This window comes from Ovis aries, chromosome 18, assembly GCF_016772045.2.
Source record: "Ovis aries strain OAR_USU_Benz2616 breed Rambouillet chromosome 18, ARS-UI_Ramb_v3.0, whole genome shotgun sequence".
Classification (NCBI taxonomy): domain Eukaryota; kingdom Metazoa; phylum Chordata; class Mammalia; order Artiodactyla; family Bovidae; genus Ovis; species Ovis aries.
In genome coordinates this window covers 29,405,244-29,427,906 of record NC_056071.1, presented here as the reverse complement: position 1 = coordinate 29,427,906, position 22,663 = coordinate 29,405,244, and the positions used below count along the sequence as shown (strand labels likewise).

Sequence of the window (22,663 nt, the reverse complement as noted above, 5' to 3'; positions counted from 1 at the left end):
AGGCTTTTTTCTCAGTTATCATGTTATCAGAGTGGCCTTTCCTGACCATACGATCTAAAATCAGCCCCATGCTTCCTGTTTGCACCTTTACCTAGCTGTATTTTTATTCATATACTTTTGCCCACCCCGACTTTATTTTGTCTGTCTGCCCTCTCCCACCCCATGCTACTAGTGTTAGTATGTCAAGAACAGAGTCTTTGTCTGCAGTGCCTACAGGAGTGTCTGGCACATAGTAATTACTTAATATTTGTTAAATGAATTATTGGATGTTGAGATAATATATCTCTTCTAGACATGATACTGCAGAAAAGGTTAAAATAGCCCCAGATTTTAAAGAATACAGCACTTCTGTTTTAGTGACCAAACCTCCTAAACTGACTTTTAGCTAAAAATTTAAGAGCCATTTCTTTGGCATGGTAAGTTAGTTACATTTGAGTTTATTCTAAGAGAAACTTCTTAGTTTTGTTTTTGCTGGAGCCAGTAGTTCTGAGATCCAAAGGAAACTAGTGTGTTTAAGGTTTGGCAAATCCTATGTTTGAGGAAACAGCAGTGTGTGAGAGAAAACTTTGGAGGCAGACTTAAGTCCATGTCCTAGCGCCGCCCCCCTCACTTGAATGATAAACTTGGGTAGGTTATCCTGAGTGTCGCTTCCCCCAAGCTATAACATAGAGCCAAGAAAATTATGATGATTAAATGTCATCCTCAAAACTTCCCTGATGGTCCAGTGGCTAAGACTCCACGCTCCCAATGCAGGGGCCCCAAGTTCAATCCCTGCTCTGGGGACTAGATCCCACATGTCGCAACTAAGAGTTGGCATGCCACAACTAAAAGTGCCGTGAAGATCCCACATGCCTCATGCTGCACCTAAGACCCAGTGCAGCCAAATAAACTATCTTTTAAATGTCGTCTTTATTACGTAGACCCCAGGTTTACTTGACTCTCAGCTGTGAGAGGAGATGTCTTTCGGATATTTGCTTGTCAAGTTGGTGGCATTGTCACAGCAAGTCTTTTTGATATGTGTGTCCCACTCTGAAAAGCATACACTGTTGGAAAATCTACACTTAAAGACCCCCAAATCACCGTGTCATTCATTTTAATAGCAAGCTTCGGCGGGGTGGGGGGGGGGGTGGTGCGCTGGTTAAAATATTTTTCTCAAGTTTGTTCATGTGTGTGTCATTCCCTTGGGATCATGCACCTTGGGTCTGCATACCTCGTCAAAGAACCTGGTGTGTAGGAGTTCTGTCACGATAGCCATGAGCTGGTCTCTGCGTCAAGGCCCTGGCAGTATGTTTTGTAGCATGAGGAGAGGATTGTGGGCTCTGGAGCCAGGTGACCTACGTTCTGGTCACAACTATACCCCTTACTAGCTCTGTGATCCTGGTCAAAACCCTTACCTTCCTGGTGCCAGTTTCCTTAAATCAGGATAACACTGATAACACCTCATAGGGTTGCTGCGCAGATTAAATTAGGTCATGAGGATAGTGTAAAATTAGTTCATTCCCTGGGCCTGAACAAAGGTTAATTGTGATATGATTGAAATGTCTGCCTTCCGCATTCGCTGCTCTTAATGGGGAGATCTTTGGAGTATCACCCGGTCAGCTCTGACACGTGATTCCACCTTAGATAGGCCATCTCTGCTGTCACAGCCTGTGTCCCCCCGTCTATTGAGAAAACTGAAGAGAACTCTGTGTCTTCGTGGACCCAAAGGATGTAGAAGCATAGGAGGTCCTCCTGTAGGGGTCTCTGGGCCGCCACGCGATGCCCTGCCCCAGCACAGCCGCCAAGGGAGGTCTGGGCGGGCCAGTCTGGCCCTGTCCAGCTGCCAGCTCCCCTCCCCAAGGGGCATGCGTAGTTCAGCCGGACATACCTGACGGGTAATAAACATACGCTTGTCTGGAAGGCAGTGGAGGAGAATCTCTGCTCACCATTTGGGGCTGCAGAAATAAGAGGAAGGGAGACCTCACACCCAAATAACTGTCTTCTATATGGGCAACTGCTAAACTGAAAACACACCACAGAAATAACTCAGAGGTGCACTGAGATGGTGTTAGGAAAAGAAACTGGGAAATGCCTCGCATGAATCAATGTGAGCATTTAATGGACCTTAATTGGAACCTTATCCTACTGTACTTAGAGCAGAGAGATGAAAGCAAAAGGAATCTGAGAGACCATTTATTTCACTTGAGAAAGCAGTAAACTAAAACTACAAAAAGATTTGACTGCTATTATATTTTTTATGATTAAATAAAATTGTCATAGACTGGTGCTGGCGAGCCCATAAGTGCGCCGTGGCTGCTGCTGGGATGTGATCAGAAAATCTATCAGGCTGTGCCCTGCGTTTATTAACTCTGCTATTCTCACACCATCCAAAGGCTCTATGGTGAGGAAGGTTTGACCCAAGTTCAAAATCAAAATAGTTGAGAATATGAGGATAGCATATTTTGTGTGAAGACTTTTCATTCATTCTTAAGAAAAAAAGTATATTCTAAGCTATTTTCACCATATTTAGATGTAGTGTCTGTTCAGGTATAGCCACCAAAAGGTGCTCATGGGTGTGAAACCTTGTAGCGCAGGATTATATTGTTTCTCCAAGTTCACAGGCCTTCAGAGATCACCTAGTCCAGCTCCCCTCCTTGCCAGACAAGAGAAGGACTTGCTCAGGTCCCTGGAGCCAGGCCTCCTGACCCAAGATCTGGGACTTTTTGTGACAGTCTTCTCCCTCCTCTCCCTACCCTCTACCTTGTGGTAGGTGGGACATAGATACTTCAAGTAAAAAAAAAAAAAAAAAAAATCCAAAATAAAGAGGCCCCTCAAATGTATGACAATATAGTGGGTCCGTATCATTTCCAAGGTCTGTGCTCTTTAGACAAAGTTCTTTCTCAAACATAAATTAAAATGAAAAGAGCACTTACGAGTATAGTCCCTGACAAATTATAGAATCCATGACTTTTAGGGTTAGCCAAGTGTTTAAGAGAATCTAGGCCAACCTTCTTGTGCTGCAAGATGTGTTCAAAGGGGATTTAGAACATGCTTCATTTAAAAAGTAACTCTTCTCACAAAACAGACAACATGAAAGAAGGAAAAAGAAGCTCTAACGTGGAGCAGAGGCTGGAGGTGACTTACTCTTGGGGAAACGCCAGTATCGTGAGCTTTGTGTCCACATGAGCGGTCATCATTCACTCCTTCTCTCAGTGATCAGCTTTTACTGAATGTCCGCTCCATCTCAGACCACGTGCTGGAGGATGCAGAAATGAACAGAGCCCCAAGCTTGCCCTTGTGGAGCCCGGAGCCTAGGAGCCGTGCTGTCGATGCTGAGACTCATCCCTTTCTTCCGCAGACATTTCACAAACACCTGCGATGGTCCAGCCGCTGTTCTAGCCACCCAGGAGCCCGAGAGAAACAAAATAGCCTAAGCCCCTGCTCTCAGGCTGCTGACACTCTGGGAGGAAAGGGAGAGACTATCAATAAGCAAACCTGGATGGGTGCTTGAGCTTCGTTTAGAGAGATTTCACAGTGGAGGTGGTGTTGGAGCTGCTATCTGGAGGTGGAATAGATTCTTAGCAGGTAGCAAGGTAGGAAAGACCTTCTGGGCCTAGGAAAGACCATGAGCAAAGGTGTGTGCGTGCGCTTAGTCACTCAGTCATGCCCAACCCTTTGTGACCCCACAGACTATAGCCCGCCAGACTCTTCTCTCCGTGGGATTCTCCAGGCAAGAATACTGGAGTGGGTAGCCATTCCCTTCTCCAGGGGATCTTACTGAGATGTAAAATGGCCTGGCAGGTTTAGGGAACGACAAGCTGTTCCTTCTGTCTGTAGCTTAGGTGGTAGTGGAGAGTATATGAGTTAAGAGTGAAGAAGCTGGCCGGGCCAAGGTCATGAAGAGACCTATGTGCAGTTGGTAGGTCTTAGGGGTTTATTCTCTCAGAGATGATGAGGCGCCCCTAATGTTTCTAGCAGGGGGAGGAGATGTTCAAGCTGTGTCTGAAAGTCCACTCAGGATGTAGAGAGTGGGGAGACAGGCCTCAGGACTTCTGCCATGGAACCCCAGGATGGGAGCTGGTGTCCCTGGTTCTGTAGCTGGTTCTTGTTCATCCCCATAGGAGCAGGGTGGTGTCTGAGGGGGGGCACCTGCCTAGAAGCCTGCTTTGCACCCGTCTGCCAGCAGTACTCAGCAAGCCGCCTGTTACCTATACGAAGCAGCGGACACACGTCAGGGGCCTTGTCACCCAGGTTCCTTGGAGGGACACTGCAGGACAGCCACTCCCCCTCGCTGCGCGAGGAAAGCCCTCGTTTCTGTAGGATAACCTGGTTTCCAAAGCCTCTGTGAGGCCCAGCCCCTAGATACTGGCTTTAACCTCTCCTTCTGCCCCTGACAGCTTCCCTGCCTCCTTCCCTTCTTCCCTCTCTCTCCTTCCTCCTCGACCTTCGGCTGGCGCTAGACACCAATGAATCCCTGGGACCACCAGGAAGAAGGCTAGTGCTCCAAGGGCCTGCCTCCCACACAGTCTGCCAAGATCTCTGCACTTAATCTCAGCCTTGAAATCTATCTTACAGCAGAAGCAAGTTTGGAAAGAGAGGAATGTGTTTGCAGTGCTAGCCAAGGGAATCTTTGTGTTTCTCTGACCCGAATTCGGTTTGATTATGTATGTGGACAGACTCTTCAAATTTTTCTCATGTGATATTTAAATAAAGCCATTTCAGTGCCCAGCCTACTCTACCCATAAGGCATCGGATCAGAGTAACAAGGTGTGTGGGTGGGGGTGTTTGGGACATACCTTTTCCTTTGTATGATTCATAGAGGTCACTGGCCTCAAGGCCCCTCCTATCATATCTTTCCTCTCCTGGGCTTGGGCGTCAGGTGTGATGGGACTTGTCAAAGAGCACTGTGGACAAAGAGGCTTGGCCTCTGCCCCGGCCGGGCCACGAGGACTGCTGCCCCCTGCGCTCCAGCATTGTAGCAGGACCAGGTTCACAGGGAGGAATGCAACAGCTACTTTGTTTCTGCTCTGCTAGAAAAATATTCTTTGTTCCAATGATTTACAGGCCCTCTCGGCTGTCTCTTATAATGAATTTAGATGTCTAGACACCTATTTTCTGCCCCTTTGTTGAGGACATCTTGTCTCTGACAAGAAAAGGGAAAAAGCAAAACAAAAATTCCTAGGCGTAAAGAATTCTCCTTGGTGAGATTTAACTACTTGTGTCCATTTCTGTCTGATCTCATACTCCATTCACCCTACCAGCCTGCCTGATGGAGGTGGTTTGGCCTTTGGCTTGACAGACCAGCTCTTGCTGTCCCTACCCATGCCCTACCTGCGCCTGCTCTCCAGACTGTTGTGCCAAGAGGCTGTTGGAGTCGATGGGGTGCTGCCTGAGGTACTCAGTCAGCTGTTCTTGTAAGTCCAAAGACAGCGACCCTGAGGACCTTGAAAGCCCTGGGAAGCATAGGCCCAGGGCTCTGGTGTGGTGGTGGGTATAGACAGCCCGGCCCCTGGAGTCAGGTTTCGACACCAAAGCTCAGTCCTTGTTCTTTCATTCCCCAGCTGGTTATAGAGCACCTGTGATTTGTCAGGCAGGGTGCTAGGCACTATGCCACACACTAGGGACACAGCAGCAAATAGAAGGGACGTGACTTCTGTTCCCATAGTACTGAAAACTGGAGACTCACATCAGCCTGTCTTTGCCTCAACAACTGCTCATGCTTCTGGAGCCAGACAGGCCACATGTGTATTTCTGTTTTCTGGTCTATGGCAGACGTGGGACTGAGCGTCCAGTGACCCGAGCAGTTAGCAGCTTTCCAGAGAGGGCATTCTGAGGGGGAAAAAAAGAACATAAAAATAAAATGCAAAGCCTTCTCCTAAATAAGGGAGAAATTTAAGATCACTCTTAGATCATAGCAAAATTAGCAAGATTCACAGAGTATAAGTAGATAAGCCAGAAAGTGACCACTTTCTATTTTGTTTCCTTGAATGTAGGTAAATTCTAGAGAGATGGAGATTTTGCTATAGGACACCATGGTTGTGTCTAAGATGCTTGGAAGGATGGTTGGATGGATGGATTTCGAAAGGGGCCAAGAAACTGTCCCACAGAACCTTTCTACTAGTTTATTTCTATTATTTAGTGTTATGGTTTTGGTATGGTCAGGAAGAGAGCTGTTGCCATATAAGTGAATTTTGCAGAGGACTAAACTTACCTTTGGAGAGGGTGATGGCATCCCACTCCAGTACTCTTGCCTGGAAAATCTCATGGACGGAAAAGCCTGGTAGGCTACAGTCCATGGGGTCGCGAAGAGTCAGACACGACTGAGCGACCTCACTTTCACTTCTCATTTTCATGCATTGGAGAAGGAAATGGCAACCCACTCCAGTGTTCTTGCCTGGAGAATCCCAGGGACGGCGGAGCCTAGTGGGCTGTTGTCTGTGGGGTCGCATAGAGTCGGACACAACTGAAGCAACTTAGCAGCAGACTTAGCAGCAAACTTACCTTTAAAACACAGTATTTATTTAACATTAACTACTTGTGTTCTTTTTTAAAATTTTAGTCTATTTCTTAAGCTTAAATCATGCTTCATATATATTTTTGATGCCTTAAGAAATGAACACCTACTATAGTATCAAGTACGTGAGCATTATCATGTATGTGAAGCAAATATTTTTTAAGTATAGAGTACTGAGAGAAGGTCACGGTTATAATCTGTGTTACTACTACAGTACAGTAATGGCACTCAAGACCAACCACTTATGCTAAATGATTCCATGCAACTTTCTCAATTCTTATTTCTTTTTGAAATAATTTTAATTCCCACCCCCTCGCTTATTAGTGTCAGCTGGTGCTTCTTTCTGTCTCCAGCAGTCTCCTAATTTGCTGGTTCCAGTCTGCTTTTGTTAGACTTGCTTCTGAAATGTGAATTGGTAGGCTGAGCTGGAGCTTGCAGAACTTAGCTATAAAGAATTGACGTGGGTTTTCTGGACAGACTGGGCACTCTGTGAGGGCAGGGATGTCTCTGGCTCATTCCCTGCCTCGCCCCCCAAGCCTTGCATAGCACTCTGCCAGGGTAGATGCTCAGTAGTTTTCATGAATGAGCTGCTTTGTCTGATCAGCAGCCTGCTTGCTCACTTCCTGGTTCTTGGCTGCATTCCAGGTGGTCACAGTTGGAGGAAGGGGGCCTTCTGGGTGAGGAGAATCAGGCCGTTTTCCATTTACATATCATGATAGAGTCCCCAGAGGCCTTCCTAGCCACTCTCCTTGGGATCTTTGAAGTGACTACGGCACTTGTCATTTCACAGATGTGAAGTGACTACCGCAGCTGTCATTTCACAGATGTGAAAAACGCAGACTGCCCAGGCCAACTGCATTTCTAGACCAGATGCATACCTACTCGGCAGCTTACCTCCACTTTCCTTTTTTTTGTTCCTGAAATTTAACTGTTGGGAAAAACTGCAGGTCATACCAAGGATTAGCATTATAAATATATCATAGGTGATAGTGGTTGTTTCAAAAACAAGGCTGGGTCTGCAGGCACGCAAAATCCAGAAGGCAGCTAATTACGTCACCATCACAAGAGGGTCCTCATTTAGAAGTTGCTTGTTCCAACAGTTCACTCCTGAGAATCTAGCCCCATCACCAACCGTTCCTCTCTTTCAAGTTCTTGTGTCTGATAGTTTGAGACAAACCCTTGGCACAGCCTAGCACTTAGCCAAGAACTGGTTATTTGATATCTAGCCCAGCAGAATATAGGTTTTTGAAGAAAGGCCTTTTGTGTTGGTTTAATCTGTGTATGTCAGTTGGTTTAGTCTGTTTAGAATGGCAGTATGTCATCCCCCTCTTCATCTGGGCTGGCAAAGTTGTGCGAGAAGCTGGCTGGCAGCCAGTCATTGGAACGAGCTCAGGGCTTGGCGACAGAGAGCCCCTCTGCCTAGGAAGGGGCAGCCCCCTGGGTGTGATAGCCCTGGATGCGCCTGAGAGGCAAGAGAGAAGCCAGCTCTCAGAGTCAGAAGAGTTTTCCAGGTCCAGCTCCATAAATGACTGGCAAATGGACCTATAACAAGTCTCCCAAACTTTCTGAGTTTCAGAGCTCTTCTTATAAAAGAGTATAGCCATCCGTGTCTGCCCTCCTCAAAGGTGTTGAGAGACTCAGATGATGTAGATAGAGGGGCTTCATAGACTACTGAGTACCGTCTCCGCCAGTACTCTCTCCTCGTCCCCAAGGCCCCAGGTCTCCGCCAGTGACAGGCTTTCTGCTGCATTGGATGTTGCTGAGGTTCTGTTGTGCTGCAGTCCGTGGGGTCGCAAAGAATCGGACATGACTCAGTGACTGAACAGCAAGCAACAACTGGCAATGTGATGCCCTAGAAGATTTTGGATTCCTTCACATCAAGTAAGAGACCAGTGTCACCCCACTACCCACAAAGGAGGAGGGTTTTTTCCCAGACCTCTCCTTATAACCGGGCCAGGGACCCCTGCCTGGGATGCTGAGAGTCTCAAGCCCAGTTTCCTTCTAGGGGAGTAGACGAATGATCACAGAATTCATTCTTTAGGGATGTCTTAGTTCAGGCTGCAGTAACAAAGTTCCATAGACTGGGTAGCTTGTGAAACAATAGGAATTTGTTTCTCATTGTTCTGGAGGCTGGAAGTCCAAGGTTAGGGTTCTGGTGAGGGCCCTCTTCCAAGTCACAGACTACCAGCTTCTCATCATATCCTCACAAGGCAGAAAGAGGACTAGAGGGCTCTCTGGGGTCTCTTTTATGAAGATATTAATCTCATTCATGAGGGCTCCACCCTCATGATCTAATCACCTCCTGAAGGCCCCACCTCCTGATGCCATCACATGAGGATTAGGATTCCAACATAAGAATTGAGGGGGGCACACAAACCTTTAATCCATGACAAGGGGCTAGCTGAGCAGACCTAGGAAGATGTGAAATGGAGACCTGCTTCAGAAAATGGCATGTGTACCCATGAGAGGAGATCTCGGCGTGATCCTCCCCCACGGCGAGGTGCAGGGGAAAGTGTGAACTGGGGACCCTGCGTCACTTCGGGTCACTCATCCCAGTAACTCTGAGGTGCCCAGCCCTGTAGCAGAGCAGGGGAGGGCAGAAAAGTAAAGGAAACAGTTCCTGCCCTTCTGGAACTAGGAATTAAGCTGCTCACACAATTTACAGTATAAGAGCTGCTGCCTTGTCTTTGGGTTGAAAAGCAGAAGCAATCTCTAGGCCGTGCTACCTGGGAAGGCTTCCTGGGCTGAAGAATTTCCTTAAGTGCTTGGAGGGAAGCTCCTCCTGGGTCTGAATCAGGAGCCCGCAACACCAGCCTTACTAGCTCTGGCCTTTCTTGCTCTGTTTTCAGATTGGCAGATCTGGCACAACAGCCCCAACACACACACACAGACTAAGCTTAAGACTGTTTCTCTGTACCACTTACCTGTGTTTCTTGGATCACGCTTATGCTAGGATTTTCTTTTCAGAGCTGTCAGAATGCACTTCCTACCCCGCCACCGCAAGATCCTGGCTGGCAGCCCCCGCCTGTTTGCACAGCTCTCTCCTGTGGAGGCAGGGCCAGGGAGAGGCCGCGGCATGGCTTCCCAGATGGCATGAAGCTTGCTGATGAGCCCTAGCCAGAGCAGGGCCCGCTGCTGCCAGGCGCCCTGTTCTGATGAGCACCCCTTAGGAGAGGCGGGGGCGGGATGACAGAAAGCACTCGTTAGGCCTCACACACTGGGAGGGGACTTCTGATTCTGCGAGTGTAGGGAAGCCAGATCCGGCAGGAGGAGACTCAGAGCAGCAGAACTGGTGAGCTAACCGAAGGCTCCTACTGACATTGCCTTTTACATTGTGATCACAGACACTGTTTTGTTTTGTTTGATCCTCATTCATGTAAACGCTGAAAGCTGCCATCTGCCTCCATTTCTTTGAAAGAACACTGTGGCTCAAGCCAGTTAACTGACCAGAGCCAGGGCTACTTAACACCAAGCTCCCTTGAGCCTGCAGATTCATGCTTGTGGCCTGAGAGACAACTGGCCCAGGCATTGTAAAATACACCTGGTTAGTGAGGAAAGCCTGCTAATGAAACTTCATACTGGCCAGGGGTGATGAGGAATCGGACCTGAGCTGTGGATTGAATTGTATTCCCCCAAAATTCATATGTTGAGCCCTAACCCCCAGTGTGACTGTCCTTGGAGATAGGACTTTTAAGAGTTAATGAAGGTCAAATGAGGTCACGAGGGTGGGTCCTAATGTGATAGGATTGGTGGCCTCATGCACACTCACTAAGGACAGGCCACACGAGGACACAGTGAGGTGTCAGCACGCAAACCAGGAAGAGCGCCCCACCAGAGCCTAGCCATGAAGCACTCTGACCTCAGACCGCCAGGCTTCTGAACCGTGCGGAGATAAATTTCTGTCATTTAAGCCACCTAGTCTAGGGCAGTCTGTGATGGCAGCCTGAGAAGACGAAGACAGGCTGCCCTGAATCGAGGTGGTTTCTTCTCTCCACGTGAAGTTCCTCCACCTACAATTCTAGGTGCTCAGATCTGATCTAACCCCGAAGGTCCAACCCAGCTGCTCAGTGCAGCCTTCCTCACCTTAGTGAGGAGTAATCTCTCCCTCCCATGGGATCCCCCAGGACCTGATCCTTCCCTCTCTGGTGACCCAGGCTCCTTTGTATTATTGTCCTTTGTGGACATACCTTATCTCCCTGAGAGGTGAGGCTTGACTCCTCTGCATGTCCCCTTCAGCATTTGGCACAGGAGGCATTCAGTAAATGGCTACTGAATTTAGAGCTCTTTTTTGGCTTCCTCAATTGGGGCATCCAGTTATACTTCACTTGGTAGGAAGTACAAAGATTGGAACCAGAAAGCTTAGTGGGTGTCCAGGGATCAGCAGATGAAAGAATCAACATGTCCCACTTGTCTACTCCAGATTCTTTTATTTTTATTTTTTTCCCAGATGCCTTTTTAGTGCTGGTATTCAGATCCTCCTAGCCCTCTTTCCAAGGATATAGCGCACTTTGGCAGCATGCAACTTTCCTTTTTCTAAAGCCCCTTCCCAGAATTGTTGATAGTTCCAAAAAGAAAAGGAAGTGAGGGTCTCTCGCCCACTTCCTCTCTTACCCTCTCCCTATTCCTTCTCCCAAACCCTTGCCAGTGAAGAAAAAAGGTGGTGAGTGCCAGGGCACACAGGTAAAAGGTGCCTTTCTTCAGTGACCGTGGAACTACTACTGCTGGCCTTTGCTTAGAAGCCCAAAGGAGAATTCTCTCCAGAGGATGACCAAGAACAGGCCCAAGAAAGCCTTGCAGTACTCTCTCATGTTCTGATACAGTCAAGTAGTTTCAGTGTGACTTGTCTTAAATTCAAAATGCGGGAATCTAATTCTCAGTGAGAAAGTATATTAAAGACCCAGAACTCTTGGTCATGTTCATTTTCTTTATTTGAGTGTTAGTGGCTCAGACAGTAAAGAATCTGCCTGCAATTCAGGAGACATGGGTTCAATCCCTGGGTCGGGAAGATCCCCTGGAGAACAGCCTCTAGTATTCTTGCCTAGAAAATTTCATGGGCAGAGGAGTCTGGCAAACTATAGTCCATGGGGTCACAAAGAGTCAGACACGACTGAGCAACTAACACTAACATGTTATGTTAACTTTGTGAAAAATCAGGCTTTTAATTTAAAGGGGATATGTGTTCTGCTTCGTTGAAAAGTATACTTAAAAAAAAATTAAAACCCCAAACAACTGAACAGTTTGCCTAGGTCACACAACTAGTTGGTGACTAGAGTAAAGGCCAGAACTCAGATCTCCAGAATCGCACCCAAGAGCAAGCGGCAAGTTCAGTTTCAGTCGCTTTTGATCTGAAAGTGAAAGTGAAGTCGCTCAGTCGTGTCCGACTCTTTGCAACCCCATGGACTGTAGTCTACCAGGCTCCCCCGTCCATGGGATTTTCCAGGCAAGAATACTGGAGTGGGGTGCCATTTCCTTCACCAGGAGATCTTCCCGACCCAGGGATTGAACCCGGGTCTCCCACATTGTAGGCAGATGCTTTACTGTCTGAGCCACCAGGGAAGTCCTTTCCAATCTGAAGTTGCTGGAAATTCTCTTGGTTTCCTTGGAGTCCTAGTTTGTATCATGAAAATGTACAAAACGGTTGAGAGGAGGTTTCTCATTACTACTGGGGCCACACCAGCTCCCCAGCTGTTGTCTGATGACTGTGGCCACTAAAGAAATCTACAGGCAGGTCACATCATTCCTTGGTTCAGTGCTCAGGAACGAGGCTCTGTGAAAATACCCTTTAATGTTTGTGTTGACCTGTGTGCCCTGAAGGAAGGGGCAGGTGGCCTGGCCAGGCTCAGGGTGGTGCCACCTTAGGCCTTTGTCTGGACACAGGTGACAGATGAGTTACTAATTTAGTTGCAACTCCACGAGGAAGGCATATAGAGAGACATACTTACATCATATGGTAGGAGATTTCTCTTACGTATGTTTCATTCAGCAAGACGTTCATGTCCTGTGATGGCTCCCTATTGACTTTCTACTGATTTTGGACAACTTAAGCAGTCCCAAGTGACATTTGACTCCCCCGTAAAGCCTGGGACTGAGTGACTAGATGAAATAAAACTAAGTCCTGCCTTCATCCCCTAACCTGTCAAAAGCCTCTCAGGCAACTCTCTCCTTGTCCCCAAGGCCCTGAGCATTGAGGTCAGGCTGTTTGCATCCCCAGCCTTGCTTCCCTGCCCCTACAGGAAGTACCTAACCTGATTCAGCTGACTGTTCATCTGTGCTCCTGACATCATGCCACTCCTCTGCGCCCCGAGCCTGCCTGCGTTATCCAGGAGTGGTCTCACTTCCTGGGCCTCGGTGCTACGGGTTGGCCCCTCCCAGGCTCTCCTAGAGCTGTCTCCCCGCAATGTCTGAAATGTGGTTTGAGGGACAGTGCTAACTAGATGTCCTCCTCTGGCTCACTGCCAAGCCAGGGGGATGCTCGCAGCACCCCTCGAGGACCCCTTGCCTGTAATCTGGCCAAGTCCTGTCATGGGTGGTCCTGTAGGTAGAGCTCCTTACCCCCAGGCACCCAAACTGCCGACCTCCATTCGTGTCTTCTGCAGTCAGGAACTTAAAGATAGTGGCCTCTGACAGGTCATCTCACTACCCCGCTGGTGACCTCTGTACACTCACTTTTTCAACAGGCAACTCATAGCCAGCTCTGTTCCCAGAGGGGACTGACGCCCCTGGTCCCCAGCGAGGGTCAGGAGTCCAGGTGGAATAAGCTACGGTTAAGCGCGCATGTTCTGTGCTGATTTACCAGGAACCAGGAGTCGCCATCTTTGAGTTTAGCATTGTGCCTGTGCCAGCCAGACTGTCCAGTTTAATATCTTTTCAATTAGTGAGGCTTCCAGTAATAGCATTTTAACAGTGAAGTTCCAAAGAAAAAACTTGTTCTTAATTTTTGTCCAAAGAGGGGAAAAGAGGCTTCTAATAATGGTATCATTATAAATTCTAAAGTGATGATCATTTGGCTGTGCGACAAAATTTGTAGCTAATAATTAAAATAAAGATTTAAGTAAATGCTTTATCAATAAAGTGGATGATAGGGGCACATTTTTCTCAGCCAGTGTCAGGGATGGCAGCCCATAGCCATGTGCTGAATTGTCACACTGCAAGTCTTTAAAATTCCTGCTGGATTTGAAGGTATTAACAAGTCCCTATCAACATTCTCTAAAGGTTTTTGATGTCATTTCAGCTATTGAACTAAAATATGTGAACTATTACTTTGTTGATTTTGTTCTTAAACCAAACTGCATTATCATCTGAGAGTATGTTCTTAAAGTATTGTTAAAAGTACTTTGAAAACTTGTAAATCCCTGTAATTTATGTTTCTCCTGCCTCTGCTGTTTCATTCTGTCCTTCTGGTTTTAATTTGAATGCAGTCCTGTCTGGGTGTGTACCTGTAAAATTGTGTTTTTCCAAGTACAATTTACAGTCTTGACCTTAGATTTTACAGTGTTCCTAACCTTCCGTGAGCTTCCTCCTATACCAAGAAATGGGGCTTCGGGTCACCCAGCTCTTTTATATTAGAACAGTCTAATCAAGGTTACTTGAAACAGATCTGATTTTGACATTTCTTAGTTTATCATATAGGCCTAGGGAGTAAGTTCGGAGGGCTTCCCTGCAAGCCCATTAATTGCCTTGCCCCATTTCTTAAAATGTACACAGTTGTAAACCTAGACTGCTTCAGGACAACAGTCTCGTTTATCTAAACAATTCTCCTTTTAGACTCAATGGCACTGATGGAAACACAGATAAGCAGTATGGATTGGAGGAAGGAACTTTTGGAGCTTTTTTTTTTTTTGGCTGAAACTGTTCCCATTCCCCTAACAAACCCCCTTTTTCTTTCCAGGGGCTTCTCTGCGTATGGAGTAAATTGATCTGTGTTCAATATATTCCATGAGCTAGGGTAGGGGAAGACTGCAGTGGGAGGGTATAAGAGAGGGTATCATTCTTCTGAGTGAGCTCTTGGCAGGTTTTAAGGAATATGGCTATTTTGCTTTAAGGGGAAGAGTGAAGGGTGAGGCACTGTTAAAGTAGTGCGTATCCTGAATCCATTTCGTGGGCATCCTCTCTCCATGATGAATCCATGGTTCCTCGTGGATTATAAGAATTTTTAAATGGATGTAGAACTTGTGGCAGCTTTTCCTTCAGTTAGGAAATGAGATTTCTTTCTTTTCTGCTCCTTTCAAATATCACTTAAATTAAGCTCTGATAAGGAGTTAGGAGTATTTTTTTTTTCCCTCCTTACACTTCTTCAGCACGTTTTCTGTGATTCTTACTGGTACTGCTGGCTGAGGAAGCGGGACATGGGCCAGGCCAGGGCTCTATGGCAGCTGACCTGGGGTTCTGCCTCTGTTGCAGGTCATCGTGCAGTCCGGCCGCCACCCCACAGTACTGCAGAAGCTTTGCCAGCTGCCCTTCCAGTATTTCAGTGACCCACGGCTGATCAAAGTGCTGTTCCCATCACTTATCGCTGCTTGTTACAACAACCTTCAGAACAAGATCATTCTGGAGCAAGAGATGAGCTGTGTTCTACTGGCCACATTTATTCAGGTACCTTCTATATTTACGCCAAATTCTCTGACTCTGTGTGAAAGCTAATGCGACTGAAAAATAAAAGTGAACCAGCTGTTTACCCCTGCCATCCACACCACCCCAAAATTTCACCTATTTATGTGCTTGACTGTCGTGATAGTAAAACTGGGATTTGAGTATTGTATATAATTTCTGTTTGAAGGATTTCAAGAAAAAGGTATTTTTCCAGTTAAGCCTATACTAAGGAAATGTTTTCAAAAGACTTCTTTAAGGCTTTAACTGTTACTTCATCTTGCTTTTTGTCTATTTATAGGGAATAGATAATGACTACTGAAGCAAGATTAAAACTGCAATTTATTTGTAAATTTTTAAATAAATATTCATACGTATATACACACAGTTAGTGTGTATATAAGAAAAAAAACATCTTGTTGCTTTTTCTCAAATCTAAAACTTTTAATTATGGCCTTACATTTTTCTGATCCGGTGAAATTCTGTAGGACTCGAATCAGAATCAGTACTGTAGCAAAGCAGTATTTCCATATCTAAATTAACCCAGTCAACTGACAATAGAGAATCAATTTGGTTATTCTTTAACATTAGCTAATAGCTAATTCTGTTATTTCTTTTCTGTCATTACACAATGACATTATTTGCTGAAAATCTTCCATTCTTTTTTCAAATGTTGCACCCTAAAGCCAATATGTTATTGTTCCATGACGTACATATGCTTAATAGACAGTGTTTTCTGTTCATAATAATAATGAAACAGAAAGCAGAACTTTGTATTGTTATTGTTCCTTATTCTGGCTAATATACATGTATCACTTTTGAAAGGGCGTAACAGTGCCCACCTGGTTAGGATGGCTAAAGGATCCCCCAAGCTTTCTTCACCTTAGAAGTGGTTTTACATTTCTTAAACTATCCTCTATTAGGTGATCAGCTAATAAACACACTAGATCAGTTATTCTTAGAAATGTTTTGTTTTCAGCTTCTTTTTGAGTCTAGATTCCAGTTTCCAAAAAAAATTTTCAAAAATATTCAGATTTATAGGTAGGGTATATATATTCAAAAAAAATTATAGTTAATAATTAAAATGTTAACAAAGTTTTATATAACCATCATATCAATGTATAGGATTCTTCATATATTCTTACAGCCTTAGGATTAAACAGGAAATACATTATAGAGAATTTTAAGACCATGATCTTAAAATTCAATTATTTCATTCCACAGGTAAATTTTTAGTGCCTCTGGTGTGCTGAGCACTGCTCCAGGCACTGGAAATACAGCAGCGAGCAACACAGATACAAATTCCTGCCTTGAAATTTAGAGTCGGGGGAGTCAAACAAAAAACAAATAAGTGAGCAAAATAAATAGCATGTCAGATTGTGTTAAATGCTGTGGAGAAAAGTAAGGCAAGAAAGGAAAGGGGGACAGGGACCTCCAGAGAGATGACATGCAGCTTTTTGCGGCCTGTGCAAAGAGGCCTCAACCAAGACAGTGAGTATCGAGCAAAGACAATTTTGTAGCTGTACCATCTTAGTCCCTTACAGTTTTTCAACTGCTTGGAAAACAATTTATAAAAATATAAATGGTATCAGAATCTAAAGTAAGGATCATATATAGTATTTCATCTGGTGTTGATCTCAGAGTACTTCTAATTTGACTCCTCTCCATTATAGTTAATACACAATTAAATATAATTTAATATAAGTTTAACACATTAACCGTATATTTTACCACAGATTTTATAAATAACTGTGGAAATTTCTTATAATGCTTATTTGGGATAGGATGTTAAAAACAAGTTTGGTTTTTTTCTATAAATTATTGTGCTCAAGAGAATGAAAGTACATTGGACTTTCGTTTATATAATGATTCTTCAAGGTCCCCTGTGTTAGATTACTAGTAGTCACTAGAAAATATTAAAAATAAGAGCTAGCAGTTTGTCCTAGGTTCCTGAAATTTCACATATTATAGATGACCTTTTTCGTGTTCCACTGAAGAGTAAAATTGCTGGACTTTAAGATTTAGCTACAAAATGGATGGACCTAAAGAATATTATACTACATGAAAGAAGTCAGAGAAAGACAATTGCCGTGTGATTTCACTTATATATGAAATCCAAAAAATGAGACAAACATAGCAAAACAGAAACAAACTCACAAATACAGAGCACTGGTGGTTTGGAAAGTGGGATGGGGAGGTGGGCAAAACATGTGAAGGGAATTAAGAGGTACAGACTTCCAGCTATAAAATCAATGTCATAGGAACTTAACGTACAGCGCAGGGAATACAGTCAGCAAATAATAACATTGTACGGTGACAGCTGATAACTAGACATATCATGGTGACCGTTCTAAAATGTAGATGACTGTGGAATCACTGAGCCTCACACCTGAGACTAATGTGATAGTGTGCGTCAATTATACTTCAATTTAAAACTTTAGCTGCGGAATACATAAGGGCTTTTATACTTGTGGGTTTTGTTTAATGTTAAAAGTCTGTCAGTATGTTAAGACAGTATTTGACTAAAGAATTCAGTTTGTTAGATATAAAACAAAGTTATACTTTCCACAGCAGGCAACGACTGGCTGTTGGCGATACTTAGATTTGAGTCATCATTATTTGATATAAATATGAGAACCTGAATTACATAACATCAGTTTCTTAAGCTTTTATATTTGGGCTCCAAAGTATTCATGGTAAAAATAGTTATCTCAGAATTCAGAGGCATTTTTAAAGCCACTCTCAGCAAAGTTCTCTGTTCGTAGCATTGATATATAAACACTTTTCTCGTTTCACACAGGATTTTGCACAGACTTCAGGTCAGGCAGATAACCAGTCTTATCAGCCCAAAGGTATGTCTCTATTGAAATTAAATGTCATTTGTTTGTTAGCTGGACATTTCTCACTCCACCCTTTTCAACTGTCAAGAAATCAATTTATTTCACCACCTAAAATATTTGAAGTTCAGATACAAAGTATATTTCAGAGAATAAAGAAATTGATTTTGTCATCAAACATGAGTGTATCAGAATATACAGAGAAATCCATGGAAAAAAGAAAAGCACAAAACATCTTTATATAATTTATACTCACCTCATGCAAGTTATAATAAATGGTGAATAATTACTAAAGAGCTACCTTGTAATAGAAGAGACAATCAGATCATTAATATTGGCCTACATTACTCATATAAATGCTGAAATTACATACATTTAGTTCCCTACCAGTGTTCAGAATACAATTGTCATTGATAGTAGCCCATATGTTCCCGTAAAATTCAAGCACTTGAATTTTTTATTTAAAATAAAAATTGTAAAATTGTTTTACATGAAGAAAGAGCACAGTTCAGGGGCCAAAAGATTTACAAAAAAGGTGTTTTTCCCTGTAGCATTTCTGCTGAGGTGAGTCCTGTGATCAGAGCTGAGATGTAGAATTTTCAAGTGCGTTTTTACTTTTTTAAATATTCTGCTACCCACACTGTAATTGAGAAGTGCAAGTTGCTCTTTGTCTGACTGTCATGTCAGCATCTCTGATTAATGAGACCTTCATCCAGATTTTCCCCAATTCTTCCATTAGTTTGATAGTCTTTAAAGTGGCCAGAGGTCTAGTCCCAGCAAGATCCTCTGGGGCACCCACTCAGTAGCCCTCACTGTGGGGGAGGAGGAGGTCACCCTAGGCAGGGGGTGTATGTGTGTCTCACAGTTCTTTACAATGGACAGGTGCTGAAAAGTATGTAAATGAGAATATAACTAAAACTGTAACAGTATCATGAGAAAATGTCATGTTTTATTGGCTCAGACACTCACAAGTAAACAGAAAGCTATGCCCCTTTTTAGAAATTCAAGTCACCATCATAGTTGGCATCATTTGCCTAAGTCAGAATTAGTGTGCAAGTTCACTTCTGCCCTGACTCGGTCACAGCCTTTTTTTTAAGTTGTTGGAGGCTAGGAAAAAAATCATAATTTGTAATCGTAATTTGTTTCTATATCTTAAAAACAATGGTTTAAATTTTGAAAATGCCTAGAGAAATCTTCTTCTACTGTATTTATTTTTAATTGTACAGCGGTTTTTTGGGTTTGTTTGTTTGTTTTTCTTGGCCAGTAAGAAGTATAGACATTCTTTTTCTTCCTCTTCCTCCTGACATAAGGATGAGTCACCATTTGCTGTCTATCTGTCAGGCATGTCCCAAGGCTGCCTCTATCTGCTTAGTTTCAACCTCTCTTTTCCAAAGGATCATCTTCTCTGACTTTCATGCTTTCCCCAATTACTATGGGATTAATCTTCAAAACAGTAAATGGGGAACTGTTCTCTACTTTGCTTAGGAAAGTCATCTCTATACTGGTGACAGCTCATAATATGCATACCTGATTTTAAAAAATGATGATGCCACACTGTTGCTAGTTTGCACCTGGACATCTGTTCCCCTGTTGCTTAGAATGTCCCCATAAAATGTTTCAAGATGTTTTGAGTTCATTGCCCAGGTGAACCTCTAAATTCTAATATGAAGTGGCTCCTGACACACCACATTCTTATTGCTAAGGAAGAATCTGGGTTTCCAAATCCTCACTGCTGGCCAGGAAACTGTTTATTTCAGTAGCCAGTAAAGTGCCTGATAGTTCCCTCTGCTTTGTTGGACAACTGAATGCCAGATTTGAGCATTTTTTAAAGTTATGTTTAAACTAAAATCATGTTTTAGATCAAATGGACTATTTTAGAAAACAACCATCAAGTTTATGTACAGATATAGCCTTTCCACGCTAACTTAAGGATGGAATACGTAACTGTCAGAAAACAACCATCAAGTTTATGTACAGATACAGCCTTTCCAGGCTAACATAAAGATGGAATATGCAACTCATTTTGTTCACCATTCTTATTTTCCCTATTTTCTTACTCCAGAGTCCAAAAACGGTGTTTTTCATAATATTTTACCTAGAGGTTAATGTCTGAGTAGCTTAGAAGCATGAAATAGATTATAATTAAAATATATATTATATGTTTCATACTACAGATATAGATGAGTTACCTTTACTGAAATTTGCATCGTGGTTTATTTGAAATGTATGTCTCCATTTTGAACTCAGATATCAAAGTAATTTTCATTTCTTAAATGTTGAAGACTTTAACTTGTTTACTGTTCTCTTCTTTTTTCCCCTCTCAGGAAAATGCCTTGGTTCCCAAGACTATCTTGAACTGGCTAACAGATTTCCTCAGCAGGCCTGGGAAGAAGCTCGACAGTTTTTCTTAAAAAAAGAGAAAAAATAAAGGTTTTGGTTGGTTGTGTATTTGAGTACACTCATTTATATTTTAAATTGTTCAAAACATTGTAACTATTCCTTAAGAAGTTCATTTTCACATGTTTATACTCTGTAGATATGGTATATACTTTACACTATTTATAAAGACTGTAGATACTTTAATGTTCTTTCTAATTCTGCGAGTTTATTTCATTTATGCACAATAGTTTGGAGTTTGGTAACTTACATTCTATGATAATATATACTTTGCATTTGTAATATGGGTGAAATTAGACAAAAAGTTAGCAAGTCTGTTTTGTTCTTGTAATAAAATAACTTATTCTGTTTGCAGTGGTGACTTTTCTTGTGAAGGCAATGCAGATTTGAAAGAAAAACTAATTCCAACTCCGGAAGTATCTTAAAGACTTACTCAAAGTTAACCTGCTTTAAATTTCCCTTATTAGGTTTGAGTAGAAGATGTTTGTAACAGTTTTACACTCTAATTACATAATATGTTCTAGCAGCTATCTGAAATTAACTCAGAGCATTGTATTCCTCTGCCTAAACTTTCCCAGCAGCCGATACCGAGAGTCTCCTATAGAAATAGGATTGCTGAATTGAAATTCTCCAAAATAAAAATTAGGGGTCCTAAAAAGATCAAACATAGTGAACCACTCTGAAGTATTTTCTCAAATAACTGCAATGAAGCCGAAGTAAAAATAAAACAGACGGTCACAAAGGTCCTGAATAGACATTTTCACTCCAGTGCATGGCTCACAGCTGAACGGGAGGAGTGTCTGCCAGGAAATGTTGACCTTTCCATATCTTGTTCTCATCGTTTCTCCACCGTAAGCCGACGGTCAGTGCTAAGCCGTTCACTGAGTGACACTGGGAATTATTTCTGTCAGATAAGGATCAAACATTAGCAAGAAAACAGATCTGATGAGGGGGGTGGGATTGGTATTAATACTATAAGATTCAAGACTGGGGGCAGAGGGGACGGAAAATACAGAAGTTACACCGGATTGTTAAAAGCAAACTTACCTCTTGTTCAGGACACTTATTTTTGGATCCTCCCAAGGCTGTCGAGTTATGTGTATGCTGTTTTTACTTCTTTGCAAATAGAAAATAAAGAGGTCCAATTTCAAACGAAAGAGAAAGAAAGCAAACGCAATCCCTGTGCGTTCTGTGCTCCTACCGCCCGGCCCCCGGGGTCTTCCGCGCGCTCGGGCTGCGGGGCCCGGCTGGGCTCGGGGCTCGGGGCTCGGGGCTCGGGGCGGGGAAAACCCCTCCCGCTCCAGCGGAGCCCGCTCCCAGGGCTTGGCGGTGACTTGGACCGGGGCGCCAGACTCAGGGCCCGGGGCCCTCGCCGCGGCGCGCGTAGAAGCACCTCGAGCGCCGCACACCGGGAAGCCGAGTGGGCTCGGCCCTGGCGCCCGCACCTCCCCTCCGGCCGGCGGCCCGGGGCTCCTCTGTGGCCAGAGGGCCTGGGAGCCAGGTACCGGCGGCCGGCTTCTTGAGCGACCCGTTGCCGCCTGGGGAGCCCCATCCAGGGGAGGCGTTCCCAAATTCCGCTTTTCCCCGCATCTTGGGGCGTGGATACAGAATCCTTGTAGCTGAAATGAATAATCAAATATTTATAAGATTTCCTACAAGACGCTTCACAATAGAAATATGCTTATCTGGTCGGAAATTTGCCAAAAAGCCGTAAGTAATTGAGACAGCTGTGATTAACCTTCCAGAAACCATACCAGAATTCGCAATTAAACATTTAATTGAATGGTATCATTTGGTCCGCCCCGCTCTCCCCTCGCCCCCCACCCCCCTGTCCGGGAGGGGAGGAGGTTTGATTGAGACAAACCCCGGCCCCACCCGGCTGGGGAGCCTGCGAGGATCGGGCCCGGGGGCTCCTCGGGGGGTGACCCCCGACCCGCGCGGTTTCTGGAGGTCTCAAGTTCCCTACTTTATTATTGCGCGCTCCGCCGGGCCAGAATGATTGAAGCTCTAACTCCCCTGGGTTTTACGACTTCTAAACTCTCCCGGGATGGGGAAAGAACAGCGCGCAGGTGAGCGCAGGCACATCTTGCTCCAATCTACAGGGACGAGTGCCACCCACTGGCGTTCTCCTGGGGGCGGGGGCCCGATCCCCGGTCCCCCGAGGCTCAGGGGTCACAGGTGGGCCCGCTGGGCCGAAGCGAAAGGCCTCGGCTGGGTCCAGCCTCTAAAGCTGACGGTGCGACTGGGCCCAGCCGGAACGTAGGTAACCATTGCGCCCGGGCCTTAAAGCTCAGAATTGGCCGCCCGAGGCCCGAGAGCAGCGGCATTTGAATGCCCAACGCCGTTGCCC

General features: G+C 44.5%; 2 protein-coding genes across 14 annotated transcripts in view; one reads left to right on the top strand and one right to left on the bottom strand.

Moving 5' to 3' along the window:
- Positions 1 to 20,667, top strand: part of SCAPER (S-phase cyclin A associated protein in the ER) — a 396,299-nt gene extending 375,632 nt beyond the window's left edge. For 7 of the 13 annotated variants that reach the window (XM_060401720.1, XM_042235193.1, XM_042235194.1 and 4 more), the window contains 3 exons: positions 14,894 to 15,085; positions 17,880 to 17,931; positions 20,241 to 20,667. In XM_060401720.1, coding sequence (XP_060257703.1) covers positions 14,894 to 15,085; positions 17,880 to 17,931; positions 20,241 to 20,344 — 348 coding nt within the window. In that variant the 3' untranslated portion in view covers positions 20,345 to 20,667. Of the gene's footprint in view, positions 1 to 14,893; positions 15,086 to 17,879 lie in introns of all 13 variants that reach the window. The other 6 variants (XM_060401719.1, XM_060401714.1, XM_060401718.1 and 3 more) reach the window with 1 other exon arrangement.
- On the bottom strand, positions 17,993 to 22,065 carry LOC132658148 (uncharacterized). The gene is made up of 3 exons (XM_060401960.1): positions 21,970 to 22,065; positions 21,361 to 21,932; positions 17,993 to 21,217 (listed from the first exon to the last, which is right to left on the bottom strand). The coding sequence occupies exons 1-3, from the start codon at positions 22,063 to 22,065 to the stop codon at positions 21,091 to 21,093; spliced, it is 795 nt and encodes a 264-aa protein (XP_060257943.1). The 3' UTR covers positions 17,993 to 21,090.
- Between the last annotated feature and the right edge of the window lie 598 nt (positions 22,066 to 22,663).

What these genes read in the sequence shown, in the direction of transcription:
- LOC132658148 (XM_060401960.1), bottom strand. Translation starts at nt 22,065, where the DNA reads ATGGTTTCTGGAAGGTTAATCACAGCTGTCTCAATTACTTACGGCTTT. An exon ending in TTTCTATTGTGAAGCGTCTT is followed by an intron (nt 21,933 to 21,969) that starts GTAGGAAATCTT and finishes TATTCATTTCAG; the next exon opens with CTACAAGGATTCTGTATCCA. An exon ending in ATAAGTGTCCTGAACAAGAG is followed by an intron (nt 21,218 to 21,360) that starts GTAAGTTTGCTT and finishes CTTATCTGACAG; the next exon opens with AAATAATTCCCAGTGTCACT.